Source organism: Argiope bruennichi, chromosome 4 (genome assembly GCF_947563725.1).
Source record: "Argiope bruennichi chromosome 4, qqArgBrue1.1, whole genome shotgun sequence".
NCBI lineage: Eukaryota > Metazoa > Arthropoda > Arachnida > Araneae > Araneidae > Argiope > Argiope bruennichi.
Genome location: NC_079154.1, coordinates 102,059,121 through 102,072,591, shown reverse-complemented (window position 1 = coordinate 102,072,591; position 13,471 = coordinate 102,059,121). Strand labels below are relative to the sequence as shown.

The window sequence follows — 13,471 nt, the reverse complement described above, 5'->3', positions numbered from 1 at the left end:
TGCAGGTGTTCTAAGAAGCGAGGGAAAGATATTTTTTGTGCACTGAATAATAAAGAACTTTTCTTTAGGTAAGATGATGAAATCTTCTTTAGGGGAGGTCACGGCTGTTTTTTGCCTTATACAGGTAATTAGTTTTTTTTCTTTTTTTATCAAATCAATTAATTGTGTTTATTGATATAATATCGATTAAGAAGTTGATGGAAAAAAAGTATGTCATTTTCGGGTTTGCTATAAAACATTCTCATTCACATTCAACTTTTATTTTCTCCTTCTTTTTTCTGATATGTAATTCTATGTAATACTTAATACTAACAATTTAAATTGTATTTTCTTAAATCTGAACTGCTTATTTAACTGGAGAACATGCTGAATAAAATGTCATAAATTTTTTTAATGTGTTCAAAAATTATGAAAATGAATAAATTTTTCAGGATTCTGAGAAGTTTTATTACTTTCCATACAAATCTTTTAAAGCATTCAATATTTATATCAGCGTTTAAAAAAATGTTACCAATTTAATAAGTTTTGACTTTTTACAACACTGACATTCTTTAACCCTTTAAAGGGCCATTTTTTTCTACTCATATTATGTTAAAATATTTTTAGGCTTGAAATTAGAATAAGAAGAGGGATTCAATTAGCTTATGAGATAAATTTAATATGATTAATTAATTAATTTGGTTAATTAATAATTAAGTATCAAATCAAGACACATTATTTTGTGTAAAATAAATAACTAAAGCATCTAAGTTTCTGTCTTTCTAAAAAAATGTATCAGAACTTATGCCAACCTACATAAATTCATACGAAGATTGATAAATTTGGTGGGAAGCATACTTCCCACGGCCCTAGAAAGGGTTAATATGTTCTCGCACTTCATAACATTTTTAAATTTATAGAAACATTAATCATTGCGCAAAACGGGTATTAAAAATTTAAGATATTTTATCATGTCAAAAAATATCCTCAAAATCAAAACTTATGTTTTAAATCACACCCAAACAAATTTAGTACATTAAATATGTTAAAATATATTGCAAGTGAATTTCATCAAATTTTTCGACTCTTATATAAAGGTAATGGTAACTTATATAACTTTATGCTAATGGTAACTTATATAAAGTTACTAGTTTAATAAATTTGTACTCTTTATCACATTAGCTTTCCTTAATATTTTCTCACATCTCCTAACATTTTTGAATTTATTGAAGTATTACCCATTACACAAAAATGATATTAAAATCTTATTACGTATCTTTTCAAAAAATATTCGCAAAATCAAACGATTACGAATCTTACGATTTGGATCGAATCCAAACTTATTTACTACATTAAAAAGGATTAAAACCCAATGCAACTGAATTTCGTCAGATTTTCATGATATGGACTTTCTTGTAAAGAAACCATGAAAAATGCCTTATAAATCTCATTAATGGATTAATTTATTATACCTTAACTTCTAACAATTGTGTTGAAAAAATTCTAATGGATTCTCCTCCAAAATTAAAAAGATATGAAAGCTCTAACTAAAATTAGACTTATGCATATCCAGATACTCCAGAAGAATTCAATTTTTGTTTTCTAGATTAATCTAATTTTTGATAATCATGAACTGACGACGAATCTGTTTTCATTAATTAGTGGATATAATGTAGCATCGACTTCTCTTAAATAAATCTCATAATATAAAAATTGGTTTAATCTTATACTTTATGAGTGGAAACTAGCATAATTTTCAGTTAAATATGGAAAAAAATAGAAAGGTTCTAACATAAACATGGCTGCTTAAAACATAAAACATGGAAAATTATTGTTAATATCAATCTATGATGAACTATATTATTAAGCATTCATTAAGCAAAAATTTCAAGTAATTGTCCAGGAAACATTCTCTTTCTGCTAAAAAAATCTAAATCTACACACACCATAGTGTATGATTAATGTTTCTTTTTCCGAAATGAGAATAAAACCTAATTACTAATATTTATATTTGCAAAATACCAAAAATAAATTTAATAACAATTAATGCAACGCTCAAACTAAACAAATTGTTTCATTATATTAAAATATTTATCATTTCATTTACATGAATTAAAAAGCGAACCTATGATACTTGAAATGCTTTATTAATGTATGTATGCAGTAATAAAATATTACGACATTCACAAATGTTCTGCTATTTTTTGTAACTGCTTTGAACAAAACAGATTTTTACAATTTCTTCTTTATGAATTTATTCCAGATTATCATATGTGTCTTAGCAGAAGACGATTTGGCAGAATTTGACGAAAAGGTAAGATGTTATTTCTTATCATTTAAAATTCAAGAAAAACCATATCATAATATTGTTTACAAAATTAGTAACTTTCTTTCCTTTAATTTCTCTCCAGCTTATTCTTACTCAGTTAGGGAGAACAAAGACAGACAGAGGACAACTTCTGTTCGAGGGCGACATCATAGATGATTCCTCTAAAAAACAAGATTCAATGAAGGCACTACCGAATAAAGGGTCTTTATGGTTAGATAGGATTATACCTTACGAGTTTCACAGCTGTAAGCTTACTGCTAATATTCATGTTTTTTTTATTTATTATTTCTTGTTATTTTATCTTTTATGCAATGAGACGGCATACTATTAACGGGGAATTTCAAAATAATAATAATAATAACTATTCCTTTTATTAAAAACATATTAACTTTATCATGATTTTTTTAAATTCGAATATAAAATGAGAAATTTATTTGTGTTTTTTATCGCAATTCTTAATAAACATTTAAGCTACCAAATTAATTTTAAAATATATTCCAAAAAAAAAACATTTTTCCTCTTTGGAAACAAATGAGGGCTAAATAATTGTCAAAATAAAAGGAACTTTATCGCGTAACAATGAAAAAATAATCTTCAAATTTGATTTGAATTATTACATTTTAATAAATGGAAAATTGATAGAATTTTTAAATCGCCTGAGAATTTAACTATTCGAGATCAACTTATCGAATATTAATTATCCTTATAATAAAGATTTGTTCACATTACAACTGTAGGAAATTAGTTTTTAATTTTCCAATTAAATGTACACATTTAAATACAAAATATTTATATTCTGACGTTATATTTTCTAAAATCTATAGAATTTAATATTTTCCATTTAAACTTGTTCACATTTTAGCACAGATTGTGTAACTCTTTTATTATTGTCTCAACGAAGTTACTTTTAACTCATTGTTGACTGCTCAAAAGTCTGCACTTTTTTTTTTCGTGTCTTTCACTTACATATTCATTTACAAAAACAACCAGTGATATTACATAAATTCTGCTTCAACTGTAAGACGACGATATGTTAACAGCTACATCAACAAACTTGCCATCTACATACATAGTTGACCAAGATACTGAAAGTTCAACTCTAATATTCTGTCCAAAATTCCCAGCTGAATTTTCTAATCAGAAAATTCTATTTTTATTATTAATTTCTTTATTAAAAGTTTTCTATTTTGAGAAAATTTTCAATTTCTATTATATAACTTGTGCAATATCAGAAAAATGTATTTAATGTTTTAGTTGTTCTTGATATAATAAGGGAAAGTCTAAGAATGCTTAAATATAATATATATTCTATATTAAATGCAATAAGGAAAATAACCATACAAAATAACTGTTTTTTTTTCCTCTAGCTGTTAATAAAAGTACAGGTAATACGATTCGATCGGCAATGGACGAATGGGAAAAGAAAACATGCTTGAAGTTTGTACCTAGAACAAATCAAAAACAATTCTTAAGATTTCGAACTGATGCCGGAGGGTAAGTATGAATTGGTTTTCTATTCAAAATTGAGATTTTCCTGCTTATAAAACTAAAGCTCTAAACAATTTTCATTATATTCATTTTTTAGCAATTTAGTTCTCAATTTCAATTATGCATATTTTGGCATCTTAATTTCATTCGTGTAACTCTAAAAGCTTGTATAATTCTAAATAAGAAGGTTTTGTAAAAGATTGCCATTTATGTGGATCTGGTCTATCTATTATTCGGACAGAAATGTATAGAGAAAGGGATGCCGGTCTAGTACTATCCTCGATATCTAACTATGACTCAAAATTATGCTGTTGTCTCGATATCGATATTGGGTTGATTCAAAGCAGAGCATTACTTCTACGGAGCCAAACTAAATAAAGTGTAAAAAAAAGCTTTTATTATTGATACATAAAATATAAAAATGGAAATTAGTTTCATAATTCATATTCACATCATGTTCTAGAAACTCTTATTTTAATGATGAAACAGGGACTGGGATTTTGTCCGTCGGCGATTTCCATCATAAAAATATACAAGTTTAATCGTGCTGCCATCTACTTTCTATTTCTGAATTAATCATCATGCAACTTTTATTCTTAACACTAATATATTAATTTCTTAAAAGAATGATTTCTTAGAAGAAATTAAAAATAATTATTATGTTCCATTTTCTATTTCTGGAATATTACAATGATAATAAAGCACTTTTTAATTTCATTTCTTTTTTTGAATATCAATTTAGTCAATCATAATTTTATTTATTTAAAATGACCGAAGTCATATTTAATAGAAGTCACAAAAAATAAGAATGTAAATGCAAAATTATAATTTCAGCTGTTTTACATTTGTCGGAAAAAAGAATATGGAAGGACAAGACGTGAATCTTGGTCCAGGATGTGAGCATGTAAGTAGAATCCGGTAATCTAATCCTTATTTAGTTGCTATTCGCTGTTTTATATATTACTTAATAATAGATGACAAGTTTTATAAGTAAATCTTAATATTTTAAATTATATTGTCGTTAAGCAAACACTCAAGAGTGTTGTATGCTTAAATACTAGCCTTGTCCTGAAACAAATCAATTTCCTATAAATATGATTCGTTATTTTATAAAGATCATTTTCAGAATACGAATAAATTTATAGTATTTTATTTTATTTGTTTATTTATTTTGCTTTTATTCTGATTTACATAAGCAGAATTTTAATAAAAAATTATTTTATTCATTGATGTAAGTTTAATCTCAATGCTAATTTACAGAAAGAATTTTAATGCTTAAAAAACATATGATATAAAAATACAAATTCGAATCTCATTTCAAATGATAATTTGATAGATCTGATACTTCAACTTGAGAATTGCTGAATGCATGCCTAGGTAGATATTTTTTCCCACAAAAATGAGAATTCTCAGCCTACATACTTTCAACATTTGTATTTGTTTTTACCATTACTCGATATTTTATTACCAATTCTTGATTTCTTTTTGAAGCTGCAAATAACAATGCATGAGATAGGTCACTCTCTGGGATTTTACCATGAGCATTCGCGACGTGACAGAAGCGAAGTGATCAAGATATTGTGGCACAACATCGAGAAAGGCATGGCAAGTCAATTCAGACCTGGAAATGATAACGCCAAAGGAGTGCCTTATGACGTGACATCAGTCATGCATTACAGCCCTATGGTGAGTATATCCAAAATATTGAAAAAAGCAACTAAATCATGATAGATGAGTCGAAATTGGAATTCGACTTTTATTGTCTTTTATTATTATTTCTACTTTTCATTGTTTGTTTTTTGAATAATCGAAGAAGTATATTTATATCGTAATAACTCAACCGTGAAGAGAATATATGCAGATATTTCTTAAACTTTATGTTTTACTGTCAGAACTATTGAACAAATGATGAAAACAGGGATCAACAGTTATTGATAATACGAAAGTTATCAATAATGGAATATATTATATTGAAATTGTAAAATGCTTTTGAAAAACTTTAATGAATGCCCATATTTCCTTTCTATATGATATGAAAACAATTTGCTGCAGAAAATTTTAAAATTGAAAAAAACTGAAGTCGCTGCTAAATTTTCAAAACGTTTCCATAAATTCTAAAATTCTGATTGTTTTTCAAAATTAATTTCTCATTTTTATAAAGGAAAACATAATTCTTTTTATCTAAATTTCATTATAAATTCGATTTGACAAATATAAAAATAAACCTCTTAAATTTTCAAAAATGTTATTGATTATGCAAATAATATCTAGAAAATCATGCTTCACTCGACAAATGTTTTTTTTTTTTTTTTTTTTTTTTTTTTGTAAAACTATGCTATTTTGGAGAAAATGTTTAGTTACGAATTACATACTGATTACATATGGATATTTTTCAATCTTACCGAAATATGAATGTATTCATTTAAATAAAGAAAATCATGAATTAACTTAATTTAACAAGTTATTCGAAACAATCTGCTATTTTACAGCATTCATTTTACAGTTTATATGTCGTTACTTATATCTTTGAAGTTACACTCAGTTTTACCATGGTGAAATCGGGTCCGAGATGGCGCTACAAGACATTGTCAGCATGAGAGCAGATAGAAAAAGGCTAGATTTTTTTATAATATAAAAATGATGTTGTTTTTTTTAATAAAACCGCGGAGTTTTTTTCAGAAAGACACTTATATAGATAAACTTAAAAAGCAAAAATATTAAATATAAAATATTTTTCAATAATTTATCATATCAATATTTCACATAGTAAAAAAAATAATAAAAATAAAAATAATGTAATAAATTTTTAATTCAACTTTGACTAAAGACTATGCACTTTTTCAATATTCTTTTTTCTATTCAAAAGTGAATTGATATCACGATACAGGTTTCTCTGAATTAATGAAAGTACTTTAATTAATGTGGTTAAAAATACATGGATTCATTAAATACCTTTTTTTTATCTTAGTCTTTTAGTAGTCACATATTTGAAAAAAATACGATGGTCTCGTTGGATCCACGACTCCAGACATTAATTGGAAGGAGCAGAGGCATTACATTCAGAGATGCTAAACTAGCTAACATGATGTATTCATGCGATGGTAAGCATACCTAAAACTAAGAAATGTCCTATAGTATAAAAAAATCATTAAAATACTTGTATATTGCACGGTTGAATTACACCATTTTGTTACTTTACAGATGAATGTCCGAATAAAGGCAGCTTGCTTTGTCAAAATTATGGTTATCTTTCTCCATACCAAGGAAATTCTGAGCCATGTACGTGCGTGTGCCCGCCGAATACACAAGGAAAAAAATGTGAGAAAATTACGGGTGACTATTATGGTAAGCTTATCGAGATTTTCTCATGAAGTAGAGTAAAATATAAAATGAGTGGTTTTAATGCAATAAATAAAAAACAAATAAAAATATTAATATTTAATTAATAATTATTATGCTCATTTTAAATCGGTTATCATCGAATACCTTTTTTAAATCTTTTCTCATTGAGATAAGTCAGAAATAATTTAATGCAATCTTACAAAAATCACTTTTTTTATTGGTAGCTAGTTGTTTACAACAAAAATTCCATCTTTTAAAATTCTTCCATCCTTTAAAAAAGTTTTACCCAGAATCCAGTAAAATTATCAGGTTAGTTAAAAACTGCAAATTAAATTACTCTCCATAGAGTCGAAATGAAAATATTAGTTTGATTAAAAAATCTTTAATTAAATAGTTTCTAATGTTCCGAATATGAAGAACAATTTGGCCGAAAACCTTAACCTGAAAGCACCTACCTGCTAACTGTGCCCCAGTGCAGAATTTAATCTTTAATTTTTCTTTTTATTTTCTATTTGTTGTTGTCTTTCTTTGTAATTTGGGAAAAAATTATCTTTTCAACATCTTCGAATGAAATAATAGTTTACTTTCTATGTGAAGCTGTAGCTTCATTTAATTTTCTTCTAAATTTGTACTTTTTGATCTTACACTGCAGACAATTGAATTTATAATCAAAAGTGTTCGCGAACTCTTTCAGGGGAGATCTATAAATAAATTAAAAGAACATTAACATTTAATGTACTGATAATCTATTAAAATTTAAATGCTGTGCAACGAAATTCTTTGTCAAAATAAATAAGCATTATTTTTTCTACGACATGGTAAAAAATATTTTCTACAGTATTTTTACTTATATCCTGTTGATCACTTCTGTGCAAAAATTGTAATAGTTAAACTGTGAAAAATAAAGCCAACTTACCTATCCTGCATATCAAATTCTAACGAATCAGGAATAAATACATTAATGAGCTTTTGAGTCATGCAATTTACTAGTTATTTGTTATGAATTAAAAAATAAAGATATATTGTATTATAAATATATAAGCTATTCTTAAAAATCTCAGTCAATCTTTAAAACATAATATCTTAATCTTTAGAGATGTAAATACTTTTAATCTCGTAGTTGTGAAACTCATTAGATCAGTTTTCATTTAAACCACTTTTAATCGAAACATCTATTATATTCTAACAACATGATTATTGAAACAACACAAATAAAATAATCAAAAATAAGAGATTTTATTCTGAAGAATTTATAGAATACGTAATCATTTTTCTTTCGATACAATAAGACGCCAGTTATATCATCATCTTTATAAAGCAGAAGCAACTTGAAAATATTTAATCTAACTTTTATGCTGACTATTATAAAATATACCGTCTGAGATTCATTGAGTAGGTGGATATAATTCCGTTTCTTGCAGAGAAGTACATAATGAAGGCTAAAGCTATTTTCGTATTATATTTTGCTTCGATAAGAACATACCATGAAGCTATTACGGAAAAAAGAACTAAATCTCCTTAATGCAGAAAACCTCAAGAAAAGACACCATGTCAAAATGTAAAACACAAGAGAAGACACAATGTCAAAATGTAAAACACAAGAGAAGACACAATGTCAAAAAGTAAAACACAAGAAAATATACTAAGCTAAAATGTAAAGCACAAGAAAAGAGTCTACGCCGAAATGCCAGAAACCAATTGTACAGATAACTTTTATACTTATTACAAATAAGTGTGAAGGCAGGATTACAGACAACAAAAGGTGGCAAATGATCTAACTGTGATTCAAGGCACTTTTAGCAAAAATATAATGTTTATTTTATATAATATTATAGAATATTTGTTTAAAGTTATTATCAAACTTCACACAGACAGAAAGTTCATACAAATATCATGCTCGTCCGCTGTCTAAATAATAAATTATTTTTTGACTATCTGAAAGGCATTCATAGTTCCTTCCTCCTAATAGGACTAAAGTAAATTCGCTACTTTTTTATATCTTATTTTTGTTTGTTTGTTTAATTTTTTTCAACTTCGTGGGACCGAATTCGTACACTCTATTTAGTTTTAAATAATGATATATGATCGAATTAGCAATGTTAGTATTAACAAGATGAAACAATTTTTTCATTCAATGTAATTAAAATTAAAATTAACCTTAAGATTTCCTCAAAGAAATTGCAACTAAGCAACAAGTTCAATCTAGAAATATTTATTACTTTGGTCAATAATGAAGAAATAAAGGTTCGTAATAAATTGCCAAATTTCTAAGATGTACTCATCAAAATAAATATCTATAATCTCTCAGTGCATTGAATAAATCATAAAAGGAAAGCTTATTAGTAAATATATATATATATATATATATATATATATATATACTCATCAGTCATGTAATATCATGGCTGATGAGTACGGAATTTATGAATTGCCATCGTGACAATAAGTCTTGGTAGTATCGACTAGTAACACTCTAGTAACAACATTTATTACAGTTTCTTACAAAATATTAAATAATTTCATATTTTAGGATATATGCTGAACTAAGCAATTTAGCTACAATCACAATAGCAATTGTGATTAGTTTACGAAATAGATTGAGCTTAACAATTAATATTCAAACACATGTACGTAATTTTTTTTTATCAATAATAAAATAACATCAATCAATCGAAATAGTAGAATTAGAATCAGCGTTTAAGTTTCTAAATAGAATTTGTTTGTTATAAGAATTGGTTGTATGCAGAGGTTTCGAGTCTGGTAAACGAAATTCCTTCAATAAGCCGATTAATCTCTCATGTGGTTTATTTTGTATTTAGTTAAATTACATTTGCATTTCAAATATCTTTTATGTTGGAGTTCTTCAAAATGTCTAGGAATAAAAACTTATACATCCTTTAATCCTAAAATTATTTATATATTTTAGGATCTCTGACATGCGGAGGAGATATACATCGAGAAGGTATCATCCAAAGTCCAGGATATCCAAGCAGAAAACCAAATGACAGTTGCACCTGGAAGATACAAGTAAAATGCTGAACATTTATTGAAACAAAACCTCTCCGGCTCAATTTTACGCATCTCATAAAATTTTATTTGCAATTTATTCCTTTATATGTTTCAGTGCTTTACTGTCAAATATTACGCATCTTCATGTATAAACATTTTTTCCCATGCAATTTTTTATTCGTATATTTATTTTTAAATTCAAATCAACAGCTTGAAAAAAGACAACGAATCCCAAAACTACTTTCTTGAGTATTTCATTTTTTTTAATTTATTGCTTTTTATTCAAACTTTTAAATTAAATTATTTTCATCCTTAATTTTTTAGTGATTTTATTTATTTATTTTTTCATTGCTAAATATGCTCATCTATATGATAACACATATTTTGTAAATATAAAACTTGGAGTATATTTTAATATTTAAAATGCAATTATTTATTTATTTGATTGTGCGATTTTAATGCAGATAATAATTTTGAATTTTAACATATAATTGAATTTTAAAGGAATAATATTTGCATTATTTTGTTCTAAATTACTTGCTTATTTTTTGTTTGGTGTATGTTTGATTGCACTTTTATTCGAAATAATTGTGGCGCACCCAAAAACAAAAAGGTTCTAATGGTTATTCTCATATTTAAACAGAAGCATTGTCTTTTTGCTATGGCTTCTCTCCATTTTTGGTTGGTTGGTTCACCAAAACACTCTTTAAAAATATGATATTTAAATATACATGAAAATATTAAAAATTTATTCCTGCAATTAATTTTAGAATTTTTTTTAAAAAATTCACTTTTACTGCATAATGTCATTTTTTTATCTCTGGATTCTATTCTTCTAGGCGCCATCTGGTAAGAAAGTTCGAGTGATTTTCGAAGATTTCAGTTTCCGCCCCAGAATGGACAAACCCTCTAATAGATATAATGGCTACTGTGTATATGAGCATGTTGAAATTCGAACTTCCAATATGGACGAAGGAGACTTGTAAGTTTATTCAATTCTATAGAGAGTGATCTATTTTAAATTCAAAGCAGCGTCTCGTATAGCCAGGGAAGTAATGTTTACCTATAGTAAAGAGACTTTGCTGAATTAGATGTGGCTGGTTACAATACCCTTAGTGAGAAAAGAAGTTATAAAAATAACTTTAAAAAATGAAAAAAAATCAGCAAAAATTTAGATTTAGAGAAATGTAAGCTATATCATAATAAAAGCTTCGTTATTATCTGTAAAATTGGCGTAGATATTTACAATTAAAATAATATAGTTACCATGGCTTGAAAAAAGGATTCGTTTAAAAGTGTACTTAGATCTCCTCAATCCAAGTTTGTTTCTTTCCATTTTTTTATTTACTTTCTTCGTTGCTTAAATTTCACTTCGCCGTTGCTGTATGGTAATACAGTAGATACTCTGCATTTTAATACAGTAGAATATATTTTTCAAATATTGAATCTGTGTTGTGTTGTGACTTACGGCACTTTGGCAAGTATTTGTGACTTATTTGGCAAGTGTATGTGACTTATGGCAAGCCCGTTGACAGTTATCTGTCAGCTATTTAAGCCGAGTGACAGTCTCTTGTTTTTTCAGTAGTACCAACTAGGGCCAAGAGTACAACTTAGCTACACATGCATCACAACCCTTTTTACGGGGCGGGCTTCATTCATGCACTTCCTTCACTCATCCACTGATCGTAATTTAGACCTGAATCAGAGAACGATCACCTCTGAACCAGTACCCCCAGTGGTATTACTCTCGAAATACAGGACTTTGTGACCACGACAAATTTTTACGTGCCCCTGTCACCACACACACGGAGAGTCTTCGGCCGGCGGGGTTTCAGCTCACAACCTAAGGGATACGAGTCCAGCGCCCTACCAACCAGGCTATCCCAGCCTCTAATTATTGAATCTTGTGGTCAATTTCATCTATGCTCTTTGCGTTTGTGAATTTTTATGTACACAATAGACAGATTTATGAACACAATAGACAAATAGACAGATTTTTCCCGCCATAATTTCCTTCGTCATTCAATTGATTCTTATAAATTTTATCTAAAGTCTGCAAATCATTCCGTGTAATAACTTTACACGGAATGCACTTGCTACTTTTACTACTTTTTAACTTTACACTTGCTACTTTTTTAAACACTTTTTTATGAGATCGAGAGTAAACAGAATTTCAAAAATGGCTTCACTCAAATTTAAGGAGGTCTCAAAAAAAAGTTAATCAAAATCTCAAGCTTGAATTTTTTTAACGTTTTGTTCTCTTTAAATAAAATCTCGGCATCGTATGAGAAAATACTCAATTAATTACTAAATTAATACTAATTTTTAATGTTTACCATGTAAATATAAAGTCTCGTGGATTGACTTCAATATGCGGATCATTTTACAAGGTTCCATACTAATATCTAAATCTATAAATATAAGCGCATGCTTCTTGTTCATTAAGGTATTTTTATGTTTCTTGCATCAATAAACTGCTGGGGAAAAAATTAAGAAATTTAATTTTTTATTCAGTTTCTCGTTTCTATTAGCCACATTTAATAAAATTATCTTGAAAACTAATATTTTTTTAGAAAAATTTTCAGTTTTTACGACAAAAACTGGTAGAATTGTAAGGTTCTGAATTTCATTTTGACCACCTGAGGTCATTTCAACTTCTGAATGACAAAGTGAGAAACCCCGCTTTCTTGGGACCGACGATGATTAGCTTAATTCAAAATCTCATAAACGGGTTAATTTTGATCAAAGAAGAGAGAAAGTTCTGTGCTTAAATGTTAAAGTGTCAAGAACAATTTACTAATAGGACTTAGGACCGTGGGCCTGCAAAAAAATTTGTTTCGTAATTTTTTTCAGAGATAAATTGTTTAAAATAGCATAAAAATAATTATTTACTTCATTAAGAACTTTATTATTATTTTTCTTGTTTTTTCATTCAATACTATACTATAATACTAGATTAATCGTTAATTGTAGGCGTTAATCGTCGTTAATTGTAATCGTTAATCGTTAATGGCAATCATGTATATGAATCATATATAATCATGTATAATATCATATATATCAGAAAAATAAAACAAATTATAAACAGATACTTTGTATTAATAATTTAATATTTGTGAATAATTTTTACAATTTTTTTTAACATTTTAAGAGAGTTAAAGGAATTGTCATAAATCATTTATTTTTTGTCATTTCAGTTATTGTGGTGAAGATATCTCCGAAGGTACTGAAATGGTCTCGTCTTCCAATACGTTTCTCATTCTCATCAGAGCCGATTCCAAAGGCCAAGGAAGGGGTCTTAAAGCCAATATTAAATTCATATAG

At 27.3% G+C, this 13,471-nt stretch overlaps 1 protein-coding gene across 1 annotated transcript; it reads left to right on the top strand.

Annotated features, from left to right (window-relative positions):
* Window positions 1-13,471, top strand: LOC129966389 (blastula protease 10-like). The gene is made up of 11 exons (XM_056080812.1): window positions 1-124; window positions 2,243-2,293; window positions 2,391-2,553; window positions 3,676-3,802; window positions 4,631-4,700; window positions 5,288-5,482; window positions 6,765-6,897; window positions 6,998-7,141; window positions 10,065-10,165; window positions 10,987-11,129; window positions 13,345-13,471. The coding sequence occupies exons 1-11, from the start codon at window positions 74-76 to the stop codon at window positions 13,469-13,471; spliced, it is 1,305 nt and encodes a 434-aa protein (XP_055936787.1). The 5' UTR covers window positions 1-73.

Coding starts and splice junctions, on each gene's coding strand:
- LOC129966389 (XM_056080812.1), top strand. CDS start 74: ATGATGAAATCTTCTTTAGGGGAGGTCACGGCTGTTTTTTGCCTTATA. Junction 125..2,242: donor CTGTTTTTTGCCTTATACAG/GTAATTAGTTTT, acceptor AATTTATTCCAG/ATTATCATATGTGTCTTAGC. Junction 11,130..13,344: donor AATATGGACGAAGGAGACTT/GTAAGTTTATTC, acceptor TTGTCATTTCAG/TTATTGTGGTGAAGATATCT.